This window comes from Phalacrocorax aristotelis, chromosome 1, assembly GCF_949628215.1.
Source record: "Phalacrocorax aristotelis chromosome 1, bGulAri2.1, whole genome shotgun sequence".
Lineage (NCBI taxonomy): Eukaryota > Metazoa > Chordata > Aves > Suliformes > Phalacrocoracidae > Phalacrocorax > Phalacrocorax aristotelis.
In genome coordinates this window covers 16,527,792-16,552,792 of record NC_134276.1, presented here as the reverse complement: position 1 = coordinate 16,552,792, position 25,001 = coordinate 16,527,792, and the positions used below count along the sequence as shown (strand labels likewise).

The 25,001-nt window shown below is 40.0% G+C and overlaps 1 protein-coding gene across 2 annotated transcripts in view; it reads left to right on the top strand.

The window, feature by feature from the left end:
• Window positions 1–25,001, top strand: part of PDGFD (platelet derived growth factor D) — a 142,908-nt gene that overhangs the window by 103,965 nt on the left and 13,942 nt on the right. For both annotated transcript variants that reach the window (XM_075081991.1, XM_075081986.1), the window contains exons 4-6: window positions 5,592–5,651; window positions 10,273–10,474; window positions 23,659–23,873. In XM_075081991.1, the coding sequence (XP_074938092.1) occupies window positions 5,592–5,651; window positions 10,273–10,474; window positions 23,659–23,873 (477 nt within the window). The remainder of the gene's footprint in view (window positions 1–5,591; window positions 5,652–10,272; window positions 10,475–23,658; window positions 23,874–25,001) is intronic.

Sequence of the window (25,001 nt, the reverse complement as noted above, 5' to 3'; positions counted from 1 at the left end):
TCATTATTACAGCCTTAAACTTTTGAAATTTTAAGTATCTGGTGCTTCCCATTCAGTTAGAGCTAGTAAATGTGTCAGAACAAATCAGAGTGATTTTATATGTCATTTTGCACTACTATTAACTTAGTCATAACTGATAAGGTTGTAGTTACTGATATGTAGTGGCAACTGGGCTTCAGAAACTCAATTTATGTCTTTTTTTAAAGGGCAAGAATCATACTATCACATTTGGATCAGACACTTTGGTGGCTGTCTGACCTTTTGTTACTGACTTTAAAATAGTGGTGTCATGGATGGCCTGCCTTTATGGGACTGCACCAAAAAATACAAAGGAAAAATCAATACGGTTAAAGTTATTTGTTCATTTCTTATCTGTTCCAGTAATAGTTGTCATTAGTGGTAAAATATGCTCGTCCTTCCAGTTTGAATATTACTGCTTTCAGATTACAGACATCTGATTTTGTTAAACGCTTGCACTGCTAGATAAAAGAGCTTGTTAACATTAGAAATGTCTCTTGTAGCTAACTACAGGTTCTTATCTGGAGAGACAAGGTTAAGGTACCTCTAACCTTCTTGAAAAACACTGGCCTCCACTTAGTGTTTCATTACAAGGCATGATTTCCAGGTTACAGGTAATTGTTGCATGGTTTCCAAATTCAGCATCTTTTATTTTAAAGCCTGGTCACCAGAACTGAACAAAGCAGTGGTTTGGGCATTACTGTAAGTAAATAAAATACAGCCTCTGACTTCCTAGTGAGTAGCCTGCTGTAGGAAAACAGGTATCCTTCAAGATCCTTAGGACAAGTGGTAATAAATACCATTCTGATATGAAAATGAAACCTACCAATGTGATGAACTGGAATTATGGTAAAAGAAAAAGCTATTTCAAAGTGTACATCTCTATGTGTTTATTTATCTTTAAGAATAGAAATTGGGGTGTGCTAAAATGCCACATGAGACATTATAATTAATCAGTGGAAGCGTACAAACTTGAATAGCTATCACAGCACTTTTTAAAAATGATCTATGACTTTTCTTTTGCCTCTTACTTATCTAACACTGTTGATGTTACACAGTGTGTCCTGAGTTTGGGTTTTATTTGATTGAAATACCTGCTGCTTTGTATATAAAATGTAATATCTATAAATTCAATGTTCAGAGAAAATATTGGTACTATTGCTTGTTACAGGGGAAAAAAGAAAGACCTTATTTCCAGATTATTTTAATTTCTTATTACTAACTACAAGTTTATCTGCTTATCAGCTACTTGTCCACAAACAGCTCTGAATGCAATAGATGCATGTTGACACAGTTCAAAAATAGCTCTCACTGAGCTTTCTTTTCGTAATCTACATGTGAGGATAATTTAATCTCTTTTTCTTCAAGTTATAATACACCCTAGGTTTTCCTTAAAGACCTTCTACTGTCCTCGTCCCTAATTCCTATGTTCCAGTGAGAGATTCTGACTTCTTTTTGTTTCTTCACTGGGACCTCTTTGAACATGCCCCATTTCACCTCTGATGTGGTTTTGCAGAATCTCCTTTGTGCCTCAGTACATCCCTTAGCCCTGTTCCTCTGCAAACTTCTAGAAGCTGTTGTATAGGTTACAGCTATGGCATCTAAATACCGCGAATGAGGTGATCACAGACAGAGCCCAACACATTCATCTTCTCTATGTTCATTTTTCCTTAGTTTGTTTCTATCTTCCTCTTTCTCATGTTTACTTGCCCCAAGAACATGCCTGCATTTTTACCTTTCCCCCCTCACTTCTCTTCCACTCTCATGACAGGGTCACAGTAGAGAAGGTTGCTCCTCCAGCAGAGGACCTTATTAAACAGGGTAGGCCCTAAATGTCAGTGTAGGATGCTGTCTGGGCTCTTCTTAACCACAACTCTCTTGTGAACCCCTCCTGCTCCCTGAAGTGGAGAGCATCACTTCAGCTTTCATTAGCCATAGTTGTTTTGGCAGACAATCTTTTAACAAACCTAATCACATTACCCCAGGGACCTGCAGATTAGGAGAAAGTTCAGAGAGGAGCTTATAGAGATATGGAGCTGTTTCTTTTCACTGGAGACAGCTGCCAGTGTGTTGTGCCCGTCTTGTGGAGGTTAATCCCTATCCCGGGCATCATACCTCATAGATGTCAAGCACCAAGATGACAAAAGGCTGGACTACAGTGATAAAGTATGTAAAAAAGCAAGAATCACAGAAATGTTAGAAAGTGCTTCTTGCTTTTAATTTGAGGTCCAGGCAGTAATTCAGCATTGTTGGGAGGACCGACATGTTTTGCCATGTTTCTGGTACAGCAAAGTGAGTCATGGACAACATGCTTCTCAAACTGGTGATCTTCCCAGCCTCATCCCTGATGCCTCCATGTTCCTGCTGACCCTGCCAAACCACACGGCTTGAGCTCAGCAGAACCTGTGCTGCTGCAGGTCATAGACCCCCAGGCTGCAAACCATCTTCCTCAGCAACTAGGCTCTGCAGTCTCATATATCCTTGACAGCAGTGATTTTGCCTCATGATCGCCACTTGTGAAAGCCCTAGGTGAAACAGAGTATTCCCCATGACTCTTTGCCACTTACTGGAGATCAGTGGTGGGAGACAGGCTGCAGACAAAGTCAGTCTGTGAAGGAGAGAGTAGCTTATCTTTGTCTGAAACAGAGCCAAGAACAATATATCAATGTCCATACATATTTAACTCTAAGGACTGGCTCAGGATTTGCCATGCTGAGGTGTAATTTTGGAAGTTGAGGTAAGGAAGTAATTTTTCCTCAATAAAAGTAGCTGCTATCAGAAGGTGGTTGGTTTGCTTTACCTGTGTTTTTGCTGCTTGTACAACTGTTAATGCAATGCTTTGCTGAAGTCTCAGGTAATGTTGTTATGTTACCATGACACACATACAAAAATAAAAGCACTGTTGTCAGGGTGATGTAGTCAAATTATTACCACCCTGTTTTTTCCAGTATTCAGTTAAAAAAGATGTGTTTTTTTTTTAATGTTTTAACTAAAAGTTTTAATGTCACTTTAAGTAATGAAGAAAACAATAGCCATGTGATCATATGCAAATTCATAAAAACAAAGTAGTATGAATTTAATAGAGAGCACTGAAAATAGATTTGTCCTTCAGGTTCTGCTAGGGACAATGGTGAGAAAGGAGGAGAGGGTTCTGTAACGATGAGAACCACTTTGATATTATTACTTGAAATAGCTACAAGCAGAAGCCATAGATAATAATAATCTTCAAACTGTAGAGGTTGAAGGCTCCAAGAAGCCAAGAATGACTGCAGCTGCCTTGAGTGATGGTGGAACAAAGCCATATAGTTGTGAATAGTCTATGCAGATGAAATATAATCACAGAGTCAAAATGTGCAGTCATCAGGTTTGAGATCCAAGAAGCAGGTGGTACACGTCTATATCAGGGTTTTGGAGGGATTCCCTGGCATCAACCATCTCAAAGAATCATAGACCAAAGAAACAGTTTTGATGTCTACAATTAGATAACACAAGGGGACCATCACTTCAAACACAAAATTGTTTCTTGTCTACAGTCTTCTCCAGACATTCAATGAGGCAGATTGTTCCTCTTTTAAAATAATGCCTCAGAACTCAATGCCACTTTTTTCTGGAAGTGCTAAATGAAAGCTAATAACAGAGGGGAAATGATTTCCAAGTTTTGCAACTGGCAACCATTACCAGAGGATCCATGAGCTTTACAAACCCATTTTTATGTACTTTAAATCGTGGCTTGTCAAGAGCCGGGCAACCAAATGCGTAGAGAATGTGGCCAAGGTAGCCCATTTCTCCTGAATTATTTATGACCTGATGATAGCATTTGCAGATCTCTTTACTGTTTATTAAAAAAGAAAAGTGCATTAAAAATTTCACCAATAATTTTTTGCTTCTGTACTCCTAGAAGAAAATGACCACTTTAATTATTAATGTTTTAACAACCCTGCAGTTTCAATGGTCTCTTAGTGACACTATAGTGTTATGGGGTTTCTTAACTTCTACTAATCTGAAGCACGGAAGAAATCACTATGGTTTTGCTGCCTCAAATTTGAGAGAAAGGAACATTTTAAGGAAGAAAAAACAGTAACAGTATTGATTAAACAATCTTGTGACTTTTGGGATATTGGAATATTTTCTCTAGCAAATGAAAAGCATTAAAATAACACGTTTATCGAGTCTGGATCTGAAAGCAGCTCTGGTCCTTCTTGACTAAAGGAGAATTTTATTAATTAACAAATTATGTGGTCAATTTTTCCTTTTGTATTCCTATGAAATAACTGAAAATATGCATATATGTATGAACCAATGCAGCATTGAGTCTAGAGAGCATCAGCTAAGCAGCTACCCTTCCATTTTCCCTTTCAGTTGCCAACTTAGATATTGTGTAGGTGATACTGAGTAAGTGTAAAATGGTGAGCCCAGACATTGATCCATCTTCTTTAAATCCTTTCGTTGCAAATTCTGTTATTAGAAATGAAAATCTTGGTATGCTGTCACTTTCAGTCTGCTTTCCTTACCTGCCTATTCATGCCAATCATCAGCTGTTCACTGCATGTGTGAGTTTAGTAACCATTCTGTAATGCTGCCTATTTTTCATAGTTTCATTATTCCAGTTGGAAATGAGTAAAACCCAAAAGATTAAAGAAATGGCTTCTTCATTATTTAAGTAATGATTGTCCATCACTCATTAGAGAAGTGGATTGGGATTCAGATGACCACATGTCAATATCTACAGTTTTGATATCTGTATCTGCGCTAGTCTTCCCAGGCTCCCTTTGTAGAAAAAGGAGAGAAAAAAGCATTTTTAGGATGCAGTGTCATCCCAAATTAAGCTTCTAGAATCGATAGGATAATTTGTACCCTAAAAATGCTAGTTTTAGTTGACTGTAAATGAAAGCAAGAGCAACTAGACTAGATGTTTGCTTTGTAGATGTTCAAAGGTAGAGGAGATGAATCCCATCCCTGTGCTCAAATTAATCATAAATGCCCAGGGTTTTTGTGCGATGACACTTCTAATGTGAATGTGCTGTGGCTGTGTTTTTTGATGTAAAGGACATAGTGCCATTCAGTGCTTTGCAGAGATAAGGAAGTCCTGTTCAGCACAAGCACCAAAAGCAGTACAGTTGTGTTAGGACTACATTTCAAGTGCATTAGATTTCCCTGTTTTTCACCTTGGCTAAGTAGTACTAGCATATTAGCATGTCCACATTCTTTCCAGAATGGATTCATTTGGAGAACAACACTAATGCTCTGTAGACATACAGAGGTGGTGTTCAGTATTTATGTTGGAAGGTAAATGCAATGGTCCTGCTATGCAAAGCAGCGTGTATCTTATTGCAAATAATAATAATACCAGCCTTGCCCCAGCGAGCTTACAAGGAGCTAGTTTACAAACAGTGAAAAAGGAGGAACCTGAATGCAAGCAGCATTATTTAGGAGTGAAAATTTGCAAGGGCTTTTTGCATTAAAGAGGGTTGAAAAAAGTGACAGATGTTGAATGCTGAGATATTTTCTAGGTTCTTTATTTAATTTAGGACATCGTCTTAATGGTGATTTTTCCTGTGGATTTTTCCCCTTAGGATGATTTCCAGCATGCAGCCTCAGAAACCAACTGGGAGTCAGTCACAAGCTCTGTCTCAGTAAGTAATTTATTACTATTTTGTCCATGGATGGATTGGTAGGATGACTTGAATCAAACTTGCTAAAATAGCAGCTGCACAGAGGAAATCTATATTCACCTTTGGCAGAGGATGAAATAAGTGTTTATCTAACTCATACAAGAGTAAACTAGTGTGTTTTTAAGGAGAAAAGACTCAGGATATGCCATCAACCATTGTAACCACATGACATAGCCATTAGGAAACCTTTCTTGTTTTCAAATATCCTGCTGAGATGAAAGTACAAGATAAACTCCTTACAATTTTCAGTTGTAGAATGTCTTGACCTAAATAGAAGACAAGAAAATAGATCTAGCTTTTCATTGTCAATCCTGAGATTTTTTTAAGTGTTTGTAATAAAATATTGTATCTGAAGTCTCCATATTCAGCAGTGAATTGCAACTTGGGGGGAAAAAAAAGAAAGAATACAAGCAATCCAGTATTTTTCTCTTTGCTCTTCATTACATTTGATTTGTGTCATTGGCCAAAAATCTGTCCCCTCTTTCATTTCCCAAGTAAAGTTAAGTGTAGCAGCAGAATTCGTGATACAGGCAGTCCTCTACTGTGTGCTCTGCTGGCCGGTCAGCACCATGTCACAGCTCTTACGAACTCCTGTTAAAACACATGAGATGAGGATAAGCACTCAAACCAGACTTGAGGCCAATGCTTGGAGCATTCATGGAAGAGGGTTTAGTGATGGCACCTTTGTTACAGTAGCTTCCAGTGGAGGAGCAGTAAATAAAATACAGGTAAATTCTACCGATTATTGTCCAAGCCAGACAGCAAGTAGAGAGAAAATTCTGTATTGCCAAAATTGAAAGAAGTTAAACCAGTCTCATTCGTGTTTACCCTTGAGATTGCAAATGACACTTGCCCTTCATGATACGATGCATTGATAGCCTTGAACTAATTGTGCTGAAAGTCCTGAGCAGGGCTGAGATCTACTGGATGTGCCAAGCAGGAGATGCTGAAACACTGCTTTACTGAAAGACATAAACTAATTTTTCATTTTAATATGGGGTTGGAAAAAAAAAACTATGTGATGATAGAATATTTTGTTTATAAATATGGTAGGCTGATGTTTGCAAATGTAAGCCTAGGGCTCCCTCATCAGGTAACTCTGAAAATGAGATCAAGTATATGGTAAACGCCATGTTAGTCATCGTCCTTAACATGATAAGCCGCACAATGATCCAAACAATAATCCAGTATTCTTTTCCTATTGGAAAAAAAGTTTATTTATCTTTCACATCTATTTGTTTCTGAAAAGTTGTTGGTAATGTATTACAGGCAGGAAATTTCAGTACAAATATTACAGGTAGCAAGCTGATGCCTGAGGTCCCATGGAAACCTACAGCTAAACCAGAAGCGGAACCCTAGTTTCATTGGTTTTCCCATTCCATCCCCTATCTAATAAAGCATACCTACTTCCACTGGTCATGCATTGTACCCTCTAGCCCTTTCTTATCCTCAGGGAAAATAAGGTAGAGAGGTTGAGTAATTTTTCCCAAAGGCACCAAAAAAAAAGTCTGAGGACATACGAATCCTCAGGAGAGAAAAGTTCAGGGATTCTGCTGTGCTCGTGAGAGTCAGAAGGGCAAACTCAGACCTGTGGTTGCTGACAAGATGACATACTGCTCTGCTGACACTCAGCATGGCAGATCTAAGTTTTGCTCCTCAAACCCACAGGCAACCCAAAGACTCATTTTAGGACCTGAAGTTGTAATGCACTTACAACTCTCAAAATGAAAATTTGAGGGTGAGAAGTTTATTCTTCCTTGTCTGATGTCGTATCACAGAACCATATTTCTTGGGTTTCTTTTTTTTTTTCTCAGAAAGCTAAAACCAATACTTCTGCCCTTCAACCTGCATTGCAAACCCAGAAAAAGAAGGAAGCAAAATTCCATTATTTGTGAAGTAATGTTATGACCAACAAACAACTGTGATGCACATTGAACTGCCTGTCAGCTTCACAGTGCAGATAGAAAATATAACTGAATGGAGGATTAGAAGTTAAGGGTAAAAACGCTGACAAAAAAGATATTTTTTTGTCCCGTGAAATTAAAAATGTGTTCAATGCTTTTAAGAAACATAGAAGAGGTACATAATGTGGAAAATCCTTGCTCTTAACTGCTTCTAGCGTTTCACTCTTCCTCTTGCTCTGTCTTTGGATGTGATCTCAGAAGCCAGATTACGATGAGCACAAGCTCTTCTAAAGCTAGTGCCTCATTCTTGGCAGGGCAAAAGAGAGGCAGTTGGGTTGGCAGCTTTGAAGTTGCTTTTGGGCCTGTCACATGATGTCGCTGCCAGTAGGTTATCTGAGCTGTTGAAATAATTCCTCTTGATTTGGCTGTCACCAAGAAAAAGTTAAGCTTTCTTCTGTATGTGAATGAGGTTGCACAAATCTCTTGAGTAGGAGCTTTTATATGAAAAGAAAAAGGGGAATCCCTGCTGCCTGTATGAGTTTGAAATGCGCTGCAAATTCACAGCCTGACCTGCGGTTCTGTAATGAAACGCAGAGTTGAAAACGTGCCAAAAACTCTCGCATCGTCTAAGCCACACACCTATGGCCTGATTTTTATGCAGCTGTTTCTTCAGCATCCTTGCACCATCTCCCTCATTTTTGAAAGGTAGCTGGGGACTGGTGTTTCCCTGTTGGGCTCCAGTCACAAACAAGCCATGAGCTCCACTGAGCTCTCCTCAATAAGCAAGTAGCATTTGGATGCATTTTTCTTTTGTGACTTCAGTAACTGTGTTAGCACATTGCATGATACCCACCTACAGCAGAGTCTTTCCTGCAGCATTGTTTTAGGTAACAATGCTGTGTTCACTTTGCTGGTGTGAGCTTTTCATCTCCTGGGGCTCCCGTCTCTCTGGCAGTCTGTATTCCAAGCCACTTAGAAGTCAGGAGAGATGCTTTAAGGTATGCTTTCCTTTTTAGTGGGTCATGAATTTTTACGGCCATCTGCACTGTGTCTTATTTAGCACTGCAATGTAGAGGCATTGCAGTCACAAGTGGGTCCTCTGAAACTTCTTGTGCTGTTGGCAATAAGCAGTAAAGTGCAGCTATGCTTTCTTGACTGCACCATTGTAATGTTTTCTATTTCTTCTCTTTCTTGTTTTCAATAATTTGGACTGTCCCTACTTTCAGCAAACATATGCAGTAAAATATAAAGGATTGTTAATTTTATGATACAACTTAAAGACAAAAGTTTTATTTTAAAAGACATATATTCTTTAAAACTTTTTCAGTAAGCATTGAAGGACACAATCCTGCAAACAAGTGAGTAACTTTACTCAAATGGGTTGGCCTTTCCATTACTGACCAACCGAGTGAAGATAATCACAAAGATTAATAGTTTCATGTATGCATTTACTTGGGAGATGAGGCAAAAAATTATTTTTGGGAGCCATTAATTTTAAATGGCATATTTCTGCTACTTTACTTCAAAGCTGGGTTTTTGTGAGAGAAGAGCGTTTCCAGGGCTTTTCCCCCGATGTTTTAAGACCAAAATCCAAACAGAGCTCTTGTGTTATATCGTGCTTCTTGTTGGGCAAAATCAGTTATTTTGATTGTGGTTCTTCAGAAAGTAACAGATCTGCACTAACAGTTTTTCTTGCACATGTTTTACACATACTATGAGTCTTTGTGGTTCGAAAGGGGACAAAGTGGTATCAGGGTAGGGTATATTCTGAGTCTAAATAATGATTATTAAAATTATAAGATTATAGTAAAAATTTAAGGTTATAAATTGTTTAAAGTCCTCACCAGTAAAAATGAATTTGCTGCAATCTTTCTGTCAAAGTCAAGTTTGCCACAAGTTCGGTGGGAACCAAATATGCTCAGAGAATGGTACTTGGCTCTTCCTGGTTGGAAATAATATTCCATTTGGTATTATGATATAATTGTGAGGATATCACTGTGTAATTCCAATATTCATTGTTACGTTGCTGAGATCCGTGTTTTTTCTCGTTTCCTTAGTAACTTGTATTTTTGCTAATATGGTGGGAGAATTGTCATTCATTGGTATTTCATAACACATTTAATTCTTGGGAATGAAGGGCCATCTTTTCAAGTCTTTAACAAAGCCAAATGTATTGTCCAAATGGACCAGGAAAAAAAGACAATCTAATGGACTTGTTGCCTTTGTCTTTCTCTGCTGTGGTTTCTGTTTTGCCTGTTATGGATTTACCAACAGAGCTGGCGGAGCTGTGAAGGCACCATCCCTGCACCACAAGGCACCTCCGTTCTGTGGTCTTGGCCATCACAGTGGTTTCAGAAGACTTTTCCATTACATCTTTGTATATGTGCAAACCATTGTCCCTTTTGAGGAGTGGGTGAGCATGTTGACAGTGCAAGCAGTGGCAGTGCTTCCACTCCTTGCTTCTGCTCTGGGATTTGCTGGGGAATTCCTTGATGTCTCTTCTCCTTGCAAAAGAAAACACAGGCATAACAAAGCTTGACCCAGCTAAGGACTTCAAAAGATGGCCCAAAGTAGCTGTTTCAGTCAATAATGAGACAAGCTTCTCAGTAATTGTTTTCAATTGTTTTAAGTGGTGCTGTAATTTATTCCAAGTACACTGAGATGTATGTCACTCTTAGGGGGTATCCTATCCCTCTCCATCAGTGACTGACCCTACGCTCACAGCAGAAGCACTGGATCAGACCATTGCTGCATTTGACACAGTGGAGGATCTGCTCAAACACTTTAACCCAGACTCCTGGCAAGAGGATCTTGAGAATTTGTACACAGACAGTGGCCACCATTATCGAGGCAGGAGCTACCATGACAGGAAGTCCAAAGGTAGGAAAACACACTATATGCATCCTTTGGGGCAAGACCAGGCTAGTCCTTCACTCCTCGCAAAAACATCCATTGGTAAGGTATTAGATTCTGTTGCCCATGTTCCTGTACGATCCTCGGCAAGCTACCACCTGTTAAAACCAGAGATAAGTCATTTAATCCCTAATCATTTTCTTACTGAGTAGGATCTCTCCTGAGAAATCAGACTGAAAACTGCCCATCATTATGATGAATTCACAAATAAAATCCTAGGCCCATGTGTAAAGGACAGATGGTTCTCAGCTTCACCCTCTTAAACATTGCTTTGTGTGTAAGGCATGGGGCTCCTAATCATCTGCAATATCATCATCCTCCTTTAAATACCCTGCTTAGGGATTGTTGTCTGTTGAGTGAGGAATAATCACTTTTATCACATTGTGCTTAGGAAAGCATCTGGTGCAGACACCTGTATGTGCAGCTGTTTTTTTAGGATGTGAACATCTCACTGTTTTTTGTTATGTGGGGAACATTATTGTGGTTTAACATCTTTGTCTGTAATTGAGCAAAGCACATGTTTCTGGGTTATATTTCTTGTTCCCTTCTGTTAGTTCAAATCTTCCACCAAATGGTAAAGCAAGGGATGTTAAGCTAGTAGTACAAACCCATAATGATAAAGAAACACTGTTTAGAAGAGGCAGTTGTGCTCTGGGGTTACCACGCACTGAAGGACCTGATGAAATTTCCCTTTATGATGTGCAAGCACAGGTCTAGGAGCTCTACTAGGGTTCTCCAAGATGACAATGTAGTTTTCACAGAAGGTCTGGAGGGAAATATTTTATGAGAGTTCTCTTCTTAATATTGTCTTCCATTTCCAAGATGGGTATTTATATGCATTCTTCTTTATCACTTTATAAGTATAATGCCCAAGTCACAGGTCTGATTCTGTGCATTTTACAATTTGTTTGCATCTCAAATCCCATCCCTGCTACATTATGCATGTGCTAAGCAGGGAAAGAGGATTTTAATTCTATGTTTGTAACTTACTTGCTATCAAATTATGAGGCTTTAATGTGCTTTGATCTGGAAAAGGATATATAGGCTGCATCTATATTAGGAAAAATGGTGTCAAGGAGTGTTCTGAGGCCCTGAAATCTAATCATCATGTTACTAAATTGTCAGCCTGGTCTCTGCTTAGTTTTGGCCCAGGCCAAGTGTTATTCATGGAGGTCATTGCTGGGCAAAACAGGAGTTGCCATTCTCAGTGGGCAGTTTGCACATGACCACCCTGTCTTGGGGGGTAAGAGGTTTACTACAGGGATGTGGGCTGTCCCGTGGCTGTTGACCTTTGTGCAGGAGGATGACTTCAGGTACATACAATGTATTAGTAGATATTCAGCCAGTTTGGCCTACAGTTTCGAAGACATGTTGGCTGTCTGCTTTTGAGCTCAGCACTACAAAGGAATCTGCGATAAAGTCCTGGAGCACCCATCCAGTGAAAATTGAACCCCTTTACTTTGTCCCATTTTGGCATATCAGAAATATCAGGCAACCACAATAGCCCATGTTTTGTGAAAAACGTCATCTGACTGGGGCTGCCTCACTTCTGAGATCAGTTTGATCTCATTTAGGGGTCTGTGGAACATGAGCTGTCCTTCCCTTATTCCCAGGGTGGATTTGGCACTGATACACATTCATACAAAAGAAATAAAGGGTCTGTTTTGATTTTAATAGAAGCTGATTAGAAACCAGGATCCTGTACTGGTCCTGCTCTCCAGATTTCATTTGATTCTCAGATCATATTTGGTTGGGTACCTCATATGCTTAAATACTACATATATATAAAATAGCATTTGCAGCTTTATTGATGCTCATCATGTAGGCTACAGGTATCAATCTGATCTGGTAGTGCTCAAAAAATTCAGGTGCATAAAGGTTTCTCCATTTAGTATAAATGTAATTCTTCTTCTTGCATAAGAAAACATTGTAAAAAAAGACATGAAGAGTTTCCCAGTTATTATTTTAAGACTTGATTTCTTTTAATAGGATTATTTTTCTTACTGTTTTGGTTACAGGAATAAGCAAAAAAAAGTTTTATAACAGTTTTTCTTTTGTCCTCGAACTAAAGGCCAAATTCCCTGACTGTTAGCAGCCCTCTGGACAAAAGTACCTTACCACAATTAAAAAATTTCAGTTAAGAATTTTTATTTAGTCATAAACTTTTGACAAGATTAAGGGTTTGTTCTTGAATGATGTCAGGAGTAGGGAGTAGCTTTAAAAAGTCCTTAAATTAGAAAAGCGTGGTGGCTTTTAAACACAGATACTGTTGATCTCTGAGGAATGTTTATAGGCACTGGGATAACCTTGCAACAAAGAGAGCAATAGATTATATCATCATTTATTTCAGGTATCTCTCTGTTTCTGCTTCCAGCTTGGGTTTTATTCTTTATCCTTAGTTAGAACAGCCCTTGGGCAGGGTAGAAAAATTTGATGTAATCTCTGCTTATCTTTCACAGCATTTTCAAAATATGTCATATAAATGGTATAAATTAATCACTAATGATTTCACTCCTATCCAACTCTGCCCATACCAAATTGTGCCACGAAATGGAGCTTAATCATAGAATCATTAAGGTTGGAAAAGACCTCTAGGATCATCAAGTCCAACAACCATCAGCCCAAAACTACCATGTCTCCTAAACCATGTCCCAAAGTGCCACATCTACATATCTTTTAAATACCTCCAGGGATGGTGACTCCACCACCTCTCTGGGAAGCCTGTTCCAATGCCTGACCACTCTTGCAGTGAAGGAATTTTGCCTAATATCCAATCTAAACTTCCCCTTATGCAGCTTGAAGCCGTTTCCTCTCGTTCTATCGCTAGTGACCTGGGAGAAGAGACAAACACCCACCTCACTACAACCTCCTTTCAGGTAGCTGTGGAGAGCGATACGATCTCCCCTCAGCCTCCTCTTCTCCAGGCTAAACAACCCCAGTTCCCTCAGCCACTCCTCAAAAGACCTGCTCTCCAGATCCTTCACCAGCTTCGTTGCCCTTCTCCGGACACGCTCCAGCACCTCAATGTCCTTCTTGTAGGGAGGGGCCCAAAACTGAACACAGTACTCAAAGTGTGGCCTCACTAGTGCCAAGTACAGGGGCACGATCACTTCCCTACTCCTGCTGGCCACACTATTCCTGATATAAGCCAGGATGCCATTGGCCACCTTGGCCACCTGAGCACACTGCTGGCTCATGTTCAGGCGGCTGTCAATCAGCACCCCCAGCTTTCCAGCCACTCCTCCCCAAGCCTGTAGCGTTGCATGGGGTTGTTGTGATCCCAGTGCAGCACCCGGCATTTGGCCTTGTTGAATCTCATACAATTGGCCTCGGCCCATCGATCCAGCCTGTCCAGGTCCCTCTGTAGGGCCTTCCTACCCTCGAGCACATCAACACTCCCACCCAACTTGGTGTCTTCTGCAAACTTACTGAGGGTGCACTCGATCCCCTCATCCAGATCATTGATAAAGATATTGAACAGGACTGGCCCCAACACTGAGCCCTGCAGAACCCCGCTCGTGACCAGCCATCAGCTGGATTTGACTCCATTCACCACCACTCTCTGGGCTCAGCCATCCAGCCAGTTTTTTACCCAGCAAAGTATGCACCCATCCAAGCCATGAGCCACCAGCTTCTTTAGGAGGATACTGCATGAGACAGTGTCAAAGGCTTTGCTAAAGTCCAGGTAGACAACATCCACAACCTTTACCTCATCCACTAGGCGGGTCACCCTGTCACAGAAAGAGATCAGGTTGGTTGGGCAGGACCTTCCTTTCATGAAGCCATGCTGGCTGGGCCTGATCCCCTGGGTGTCCTGCACATGCTTGGTGAGCTCACTCAAGATGAGGCAGCGTTGCTGAATACCAATTCTGATAACAGGGATATGTGACAAATTATATTTAAAAGGTGTGTTTTCCTAATTTGGCAACCAATAATCCACAAAGATAAGGATCAGGGTCAAGTAAATAAGTAGTACAGTATTTTAGCATAGCTGAAACTTACAGAATCACAGGTAGATGAAGTGGGAAGGTGCATGAGATCATATAGTCCAACCCACGTGCTCAAGGCAGGTCCACAAACAGCAGATTGCTTGGGACCATGTCCAAGCAAGTTTTGAATATCTTCGAGGATGGAGACTCTACAGCCTCTCTGGGCAGCTTTTGTCTAACCAGCTTTGGAACCAAAAAAAAAAAAAAAAATTTAAATATTTAAATAAGTTTCCCTATGTTACAGCTTGTGTCCAATACCTCTTGTCCTTTCAAAGACTCTGACTCCATCTTTTTTCTTCTTTACTCCCTTCCATCATGTATTTATGAACAGTTATAAGACTGATCCCTCCCTGGATAGCTCCTGCAAGAACCTTAAAGATGAAAAGTGTGTTGATTAGATCTATAAGTGTGGTAACTCCATTTCATCTACAAAAATCTGATCTCACACCTCTACAACACTGATGCAACTCTATAGAGTTAAATGCGTTTCTTTCTATTTGCACTATTGAAGTGAGGTATTGGTATCAGGTGTGTCTTGCTAATCACCATATGAAGTTTTAAATTTAATTCTGCATATGTTCAGTGAGGTTTGCTGTTAACCACTTCAGTAGAAGTCAACACTAGAACAACAGTGAAACCCAGGCTGGAAGAAAAGGACAGGAAAAAAAAGAGGAAGATACACATTCATATTTTCAAAATCCTTAAATAAGAGGCCTTGTATAAGCTATAATCGCCTCCTACATGAAAAAGTGACAAGTAGAATAACCTTTGCAGCACTTGTAAATATACTCAAAAAGGTTTGTTAGCCATTGCTGCATTTTAGAAACTCTGAAAGTATGAATATTCAGCCTTAAACTCATCCTAGACTCTTAGGAAAAAAAAGCAAGTCATACCAAATAAAATATATTCCTTAAAATAATTCTTTTTGCATTGTTGTAGCCAACCTCAGTGTCATAGTAATTTGGCCATTACAAATATGAAGTGCCTCTAAAAGGATATCACTGGCTATTGGGTTATTTAATACTGTTCTTAGCAAGAACATAGGTAGATATAAAAAAGAAAACAGCCATACTCTACAGTTATGTTGAACTTCTAGGCAAATAGGTCTCTATTCTTTTAGAAAGTCATGAAGAGCATTCAGAAATGCTTGGAGGAAACCTCTTCATCCTACAGTTTAAATTTTTTAAAGCATCGATGTGTTTGCTTGATAATATTAGAGGAGATCCTCAAAGATACTGTTGAGAACAGTTCCAATCATCAAACATCATTTAATTTTTTCCCACACATTTGTCTGCATTTATCTTTTTTTGTTCACTCTGAAGTTTTACATTCCAGAGAAAAAGCCTTTATAATATTAAAAAGAAAATACCTCTCCCTGTGAAATGGTTTCTGTACAAATGAAGAAAAAAAGGAGAAAGAAAAGTTCACTGTTTCTTATCAGAGAAGTAGATCCAAATCTCATGGGGATGGTACCTGGTGACAGGGGTCATCTTTAGAAAGGAACGATTTTTTCACAGATAAACCTAGAAAGCAGGAACACATGTGGATAGATACATTCTGGTAATTAACAAGACTACACATGCTTCTGAGCCCATTTTCCTATTGGAAATAGTATGCAAGAAGCCTTTGGCTATCAGAAGAAATTAATCAGGTGGGACATTCTTGCAATAACATCTGTCTGCAATGACAGCTTTACACTTGCTGGCGTAGCCACGCTGCTCTCTAGAAGGGGAGTAGCAAGATGAGACCACAAGTCTTCATGGAATATTTCTGCTGTCCATTGCCAAACAGGTTCCCAAGATCAGACAATGGTCTAGGAAGAAGTTAAAGTTTTAATGCAGGAACGTAATTTCTTAGTGGTTTGCAAACAGTAGCCAATAAATTATTGCAAACATCCATGTACTCTTCCTTGAAAGGTTCTAGGACAGCTGCCAGCCAGTTTCAGTGCACGAGACAGGGAGTGCAGGCATCACAGATGCTGAATGCCCACTCATTGATGGCAAATATGAATATTCCAAGTAGATGGAATACCTTCTCAAATAGCTGATGAAGTTTTTCCTGTGCTTAAAACAGGATATTTCTTCCACCCTTCTTCAGTTGGGAACCAAGTTGTCTGTTGCATGCAAACTACACACATTCATTCATTTAATAATTTAATTCAGATCTACATCCGTACTCTTTCCCCTCTGTGACAAATGAGATTTTCCCTCATGCTTTATGTGACATTATTGTCAGTCACTGCAGTGAAAGCTTTTCTTATTAAACCTTTTTTTAAAACGCTAGTGAAACTTGCAGCATATTCTTTATCACTGGAATAAGCTGTTCAGTTCAATTGATTTCAATGAAGCTATGTCCATTTGCAACACTGATGGTTTGGCCTGCTTTTCCTACTTGACCCATACCACAGCTGACAATTGGTTTGCCAGTCTATAATAGGCCCATATGTTTTGAACCTTGTTTCATGCGGATTGTTATAATCCCACTGAAATTCTGATCTCTCATTCCTCTAAAATAATAGTTGCTGTATTGAAGAGGTTTGTCTTGGCATTTTGATTCTGTAATAAATCCAAATTGCAGCATCTTCTCCCCAGCTCCCATGAGAAAGACTTGGACAGATCCCAAAGTTTTCAGCTATATTTAACAAAGTGCTTATTGTGGTATCATTAAGCATGTGCGGTGAAACAGTGATTACTATCAGCCATATGTGTTGGAGACCCTGTGGCCACAGGGTTTGGTCAACATTTGATATGGAGAAGAATAATTTAATCACTGTCGGTGCATTTACGTGATTTAACCAGTGGAAGATGTGACTATTTATCGTATGTATGGGACTGCATTTTCCCTCAAGTTCAACCACACCATAGCCTCAGTCAGCTACAGCACTGCTCTGAATGTCTTTGACTGTTTGCACAATGCCTCTACTCTACCTGACGCAGCCCTGGCACATACCTGTATGCTAGTGGAGCATGAATGCTGAGGATAAAGAATTCAGTACATTCATAGGTCCCTGAGAAATTCCATGCTCTATAGGAGGAATTTTTTAAAGCCAAAAGTCGAAATTAAAACAGCAGTGCAACAACTTTTTTAGAAACTGTAAGCCACACACGAAGAGGGATGCGAGTCAAACTAGAACTGAGCTCTGGATCCCCACTCGGTACACAATACGCCAAATACACTGCACAAAATGTGAACACGGACAAGCTAACAAGTGCAGGCCCTTTTCATGAGTACATCTCTGTAGCTGCCAAAAAGAGCACAAGAGTTAGAAATTTTAGCAGAATTGGCATGTGTTTGCAAGCCTTCAGCAGGAGGCCTAAGGAGATGTAGATTTCTGCTTGACATCCCAGGGAGGATGGTCAGTGGCTGGGAGGTCTGTGCACCCATTCCCTGTGTAATGTTGGCAAATCCCTTCAGTAAGAGTTAGGTATTTTAACATCTTTGAGGATCTAAACATTATATTCTGTCTACATACAGATGATCCTTAATGTGGTCTGTTGTCAGCATAGTCTGGTGCTGAGTGTTGTGCTGAAATCTGGTTCCACACATCCACACTGCCTTCATAACAGACCAAAATCAGTTTTTTAAACCTTATCTGTCCATATGGGTAGAAATGTCAATACCCTTTCAGGAAGGACAGCAGACATACAGGCATTGTGGCAGTTTAGTATCAATCACAGATTAATAGAATGATTTTTGGTTACAAGGAAACTCTGTGGATCATCTCATCAAAGCTCTGCTCAGTGCAGGACCAACCCTGAGGTTAAATCAGGTTACTTAGGGCCTTCTCTAGTTAAGTTTGGAGTATTTCCAACTAGAGCGATTCCACAAGCTTCTGGATAACTTGTCCCAGTGTTTGACCATCCTCATAGGGATTAGTTTTTCTTTAGAGCTCACTGAAATGTCCCTTGCTGCAACGTGTTATTTTTACCCCTTGTATTTTTTGCTGTGCACATCCAAAAAGAGACCGGCTCCATCCTCCCTGTAGCCCCTTTTAGATAGCTGAAAACAGTTGTTAGAACCCCATTTAGTCTTCTTTCCAGACTAAACAAATCTGGTTCCCTCAGCCTCTCTGTGGCTGTTTTGGACCAGCACCTTAACCATCATAGTCACCCTTCACTGAACTACTAGTTTGTTCATCTTTCTCATCTGCTGGAGGGGGCTCAAAACTAGACACAGTACTCCAGGTGCAGGTTCACAAGAGCTGAATGAAGGGGAGTATTTGTTGGCCTCAACCTGCTGCCACGTTGTTCCTAATCCAGCTCAGTGGGCAACCTCTCTCACTGCAAGGCAAACAGCTGACTCATGTTCAGCCTGCAGTCTACCGGGATGCCAAGGCTTTTTCTGCAAAGCTTCTGCTTGGCCTCTTATCTTTCATGTGCCTGGACATTGCTTCCAGGAAGATTTACACCTTAATTTTACTATGGTCTGAGGTTAGGCGGACTGGTTTGCACCTGCCTGAACCATTCTTGCCTTGCCTGTAGATGGCCTTGACATAGAATCACAGAATCATAGAATACCATGTTGCAAGGGACCTCAAGGATCATCTGGTCCAACCCTTCGTGGCAAAAGCACGCTCTAGGCAAGATGGCCCAGCATCTTGTCCAGCTGAATCTTAAAAGAGTCCAATGTTGGGGAATCCACCACTTCCCTTGGGAGATTATTCCAATGGCTGATTGTTTTCGTTGTCAAAAATTTTCCTCTTGTGTCCAGTCAGAATCTCCCTAGGAGTAACTTATACCCATAAGTGGTACATGTGGTATCAGAATACTGTGGCAAAGTGGCTACCGTCTCTTACACCTCAGTGCTGGTCTGTGACTGATGCATGAAAAACAGTGTGAAATGTTCAGATATGACAGTGTTAGGGCCATGTATGAATTTGGAACAGATAAAATTTTCAAAGAAACCCTAACAGACCTCCTGTCTTTTAAAATTAATCAGTGACCAGCAGCACAGGTTTTCTCTCCAATCTTTAAGGCTGTCCCTACTGAATAAGACATGGTATTAGCTGCAGTCCCTGATTTCAGTGCTTGCCTCTGATTAAGATCAATGTTTCAAGGTAAGCACATGCCATAGAACTATGTGAAATGAGGATGGATTTAAGCATAGGATTTAAGGGGGAGAAGGGGTAAACATTGTAACCCAAGTGTCCAGCTTACTGCTCCAGTACATCTATAAAAAGATGTCTGCCTTGCCTTTAAATTGAATCTCTGATGCAGACATTCTGTAATAATACTTTGAAGTTATTTGCATCCAGTCTACAGAACCTTTTAGTTCTAGTTTTAAATTAAGGACTCCAGTGGTTTCAGTCCTTGATAAGTAAAGCAGCAGGATTTCACACCAATCGCACCAAGGCTTGGTTACATTTTAGTCACAGCAGTGAAGTGATGCATGAAACTGACTATACTGTAAAATCTCATTGTTATATGGATGAGGAAATGGACTGGCTCCAGACAGTAAAACAATCCCAAGTCAGGAAAAAATGCATATCAAAGCTTTCAGCAGAGACATTTATTCAGAGCAAAATGTGTTCTTTCGTTAGGGGGCTGCAAACCATCATCTGAAGCTAATTAGGCAATGGGAGCTGTTCTTAGGTGTCAGTGTGGTACTTCTAGAGTACAGTATATGCTGTTCACAGAAGACATTGCACACTCACCTTATCCCACCAAGTGCTGGATTTCAGTGGAGCAGAGTGAAAAAGAGCATAGGTGTTTATCTCCAGATTAATTTTTATGGAGGATGACTTGCATATCTCTTAAGCCCTTTATTTAGTCTTTCCTTCTCTGCTTGCAGTTATTTATTTTCATAATTTCAGCATCACTAAAATAAGGCCTTTCTGCTATTTTATTTTTCCATTTCAACCTGGACTCTGATAACTGAGATATTGCCAACATGCAGAGAATTCACATTTTAACTGATAACTCTGGGATTTGGGGTCCTGAAAACTGCTAATAAATAAGGATCAGAATGCCTTGAGTATGAAACCAAGGAGAATTCATGCAATTTTCCATTGGAAAATTCCCCATAGGTTTTTCAAAAATAGTTCATCATACAAAAATACACTAAATAAAATGTATTTTGCTACTGGTTGATTTCAGAATTACTGAAGAATGCATCCAGAAGTTTTGAGCCCTCACTGAAAATAGCTGATTCCTTCATACTGCATAGGGAAAAAATTATCCTAATTATCTGTTTATTCCCTCCTATGCTTTGAGCAAGTCAACAGCTCTCCACAGTACTGACTCAGCTACAGCCTAAAAGACCCTGCAAAGTCTTCTGAAAGTCATCAAAACTAGGCTTTTGAAGCCTTCCCTCCAGTGAAAGCCCTTTGCCAGGTCACCCCTTGCCATTTAAATTGAGCAGCTTAAGTACTGAGGCTAATATGTGCAACAGTGTGATGGATATAGTATGCTCTCTGCAGGAAAGATGCGCTCCCCTCCTCCCCCCCAGTCCTTTAAATGACGGTGCTTTCCCTCTGCCAGTCTTGCTACAAAGGCTCATTTCTGTGTTGATAACACAGCAGTGATAATAGGTATCAGCTCAGTGCAGGAAGGAGGACTGTTGAGCCTGAGGGGAAATTTCGTATGTGATAGGGCAAATTTTGTTCAGTCCCCTGGACATCTCCTGGACGCAGCTGTCAGTTCATGTGACCTGCATCTGGGTCCTCTTTAATGACCAGTTTGTTGCTGGAAACCTTGTTTCTTGTGCTACCTCATCAGGAGGCATTGCAATCACAGGCTGAATTAAGCCTTTTAACCATTTTATTCTAACTCTGTCTAGAGATACACTATTGGCAAATGCCGTCCATGGCCAGCCTGTCCCGACAGGAGCCTGCTCGTATCAGTATCCATTCCCCTGGGTTGGTGCCCTGCCAGAGTGTGGATGATCCAGGCTTTCCCCTCCAGAAATCTCATTATTCGTGAAGGCAAAATATTCTCTGCCCTCTTCTTCCTTTGATTAATTTTTCCTTCATGTCAATCGTCTGAAATGAGTAGTAGCTAGATACCTCTTTGCTTTATTGGTAAGCAAAGCTGATGGCAAAGGTCCCAATGAGAATGTTTAGAGGAGTGGGAAACACTTCCCTGCCAGAATTAGGCTGAGAGCCTGCAATGCGAAGGGATGGCTTTGGAGAATGACAGCGGAGAACAAAATATCATCTGTTAAAACAAAGAAATCAATATCCTCTGGACTTCTAAGTCCTGGCTGTGGGCATTCAGAGTGTATTTTTCTCCCAGTGCATGACTATACCAGCAGCCCCATTGATTTTGTGCTTATGTCAGGAGGATGATCTATATATACCTCTTTGGAGAGATGCTAGCTCTCTGGAGAGAACCACTGAGTTTTCATGGCAAGATGTATCACAATGGCTATAAAATCACAATTTATCTGCTAAATTCTTTTTAACTAACACCTTGCCAGAAAAGTTAAGCTCTATGGTTTTCTAATAGCGCTCATGACATTTACGTACCCTTGCCTCTTGCATATCTGCCTTGTGAATATCTCCAGACCAGAAGGTAAAGGTGGATGATATTTACAAATCACACCTTTTTCCACAATTTACATTGTGATGTTGACAAGGGTTGAGACACAGAAGGTATGAAGCATTGTATTGCTCCTGTCTTTGTTGGAGGTTTTCGCATGTTTACAGTAAAGCACAAGCCTAGGTGCACTGGGGACCAGAGGTGGTGTTGAGCTATTACACATGCCCATGAAAATCTGATATGTTCATAAACACTAGACCATTATCTCAGTTCTCATTTTAGCCATTCCTGTTTTCCTGTTGATGTATCTATTGGAAAATACTGTTTGGGGTAGGAAGGGATTATTTTTTGTCTGATGCACCCTCCAGTCATTTTGTCATTTTTCTTTGTTCAGCTTAGTTTATATTTTGAGTGTAATTTACTTGTCTTTCAAAAAAGAATGTTCATATAATTAATGGTTTGTCAATGCGACATGGTGTTTCTGGTTTCCAGTTTTCAATTTTTTTCTGAAATTTGAAGTTTTGAATCAAAAGAAGATGAATTCTTCAGCTTTCAAGCTCAGTGAGTTCAAAACGCATTTTAATTTTCTTTCTGGTTCTCAGTTTCAATCCAGAGGTCCTCACTTCTCAACACAAGTTCATATGTCCTCCAATCCTGAATGAATTATTGAGCTTTTCAACACTTAGTTGGTGGACAGAATCCTAAGGAAAATAGGAATATAGAAGACAAGGGAAAAAGAAATCACAATACTTCTATAGAAATAAAACTCATTAAATTTGTTACTTTTATCTGTGTTACAATTGTGGAAAATTTATTTATGGAAGGGATTTTTAAATTTTGTTTTAGCTTTACAAGCTAAACAGCACTTAAATTCACAGCTGATAGTCTATAAGTTATTTTTATGGTTGGCTTTACTACTTGTTTACATGACACATCTCACAGAGATACCAGGCATTTAAACATCAACCAACTACTGGCATTCAATGAAGCTCATTAGTTTTAATTGTATTTATTTGTATGCCTATTATAGTAGCATTTACCAGCTGAAATTAATATTGCCTAGATTGATTTCTCCATCAGTTATCTAGACTCTATCCATAAACAATCCAGACAGACAACTTGAGAAAGCAAGTCATGCCACCTGTCCTAAATGCCCTTCTGAGGCAAGGGCGAATCACTTTCTGCAGACGTTTCTTTTCTGAGCACAGGAAGAGCCTTATTTAAAGTATTTGCCTTTTGTATACCTGCAGTTGGGCCAAAGGAATTGCGCCCATGATAAAAAAACGAGCTCATCATCTAAGTAAGCCCGGTAGGGCAGGGGGAGGTAGACAGTAGCAGAGGTGGAATCTCTTCCCAAGGACCCAGCAGATCAGTGACAGAGCAAATAAAATAACCAGTCTTCAGCTTTCAGGCCAGTAGTTTACTTCAAGCCTTCTCTTCATCTTTATAGTCAGCGTGAGCTCTGCTATGGGAGTCAGTGGGAGCAGGATGACAGCCTGGATGGCCACCTGTAATGATTTAAAATTGGTGGGTTTATGTTTATCTGTTCAGAAATCACTGCAGTACTTCACATATTTTCCAACCAGTGTCATATCACTTTGTGTTATTGGCTGCCTGGGGAGTGGTATGAACCAGAGAAGTGTCCAACTCAAACCTTACTAATGAAACCTCTTTTGCATTGCAGTTGACCTGGACAGGTTGAATGATGATGTGAAACGTTTCAGCTGCACTCCAAGAAACTACTCTGTCAATTTAAGGGAGGAACTGAAGCTGACAAGTGCAGTTTTCTTTCCCCGCTGCCTCCTTGTCCAACGCTGCGGAGGAAACTGTGGCTGCGGGACTTTAAACTGGAAATCCTGCATGTGCATGTCAGGGAAAACAGTGAAAAAATATCATGAGGTATTCTCACTCTTTTTCTTTTCTTTGGTACTTCTTTTGTGTATTTATTGCTTACGTGGATTCTGAAGGCTTTTCTCAGAGCTATGTGTGCTGCCTATATTGGTTGTCATGTAATATTGATCATGCTATATCATGTTACATTATCATTATGTTATATCATGTCATATTATCATGTTATATCACCATGTCTACATTGATTATCATGTTTGGTCTTCAGTGTGAAAATCACTGGCCATGAAGTGTCTAGACAACGATGCTATCATTTGAGAGAGACCAGAGTGTTTAAGTGAACGCCCCCTGTGGTCACCATTGTTCCTGAGGTGAAGAGTCTGCTTAAGCTTCCAGACAGATTCAGGTAGCCTGAGGGTGAAGCCTAGACTTAGGTAACTAGCATTGCTCTTTGCAGTCCGTGCTAGATACCAGGTTGGTACCTCATGGAGCAGCATTCTCACCTCCCACTGCAGTAAGCCATAGAGAGACACACACCCGTGGAGTCAACCTGCAAGAAGGCCTGATTTTGAGTAAGTTTAATATTAATATCACATTACATAGCAACACAGCTTCAGGCTACTGCAGTTTCTCTTTTTTTGGAACATCTATTTTCCTGATGAACTTCTGGCTTTGGGAAATACAGTAGACAGAAACAATCACCCAGCAATTTATATTTGGAAGTGGCGAATGAGCAGAGTTGAAGGAGATAATATGTGTTAGAACAGGGTGCTAACATGTATTTATGGATAAGTTAATTTAAAAGAAGTTGGAGGGAACTTCCACCACCTCTCTGCGTGGATGCTATGACAGCATCCTAGTGAACTTTGTTGCAAGAATGAGACTTACATTGGACTGATTTTTCCCAGCGAAGGACTGATACAACCACTGGAAGTACTGTTTTTGGTAACACAGAGGCATGTGCTCCTTGGAGGTATTGGACTGCACTTCCTCTTGTTTCATGGTGTAACTTTTAAAATTATGACCAAGATTGGAAATGACAATTAAGTCACTTGTAAACTCTCTTCCCTTCCAGATTTATTACCTGTGGGAAGCAACTGAATCTTTTGGCCTTAGCTTTTTTCCCCACTCAGCAATTTTTTAGGAAGGCAAAATTTTTTGCATAAGAACAAAGTCTAT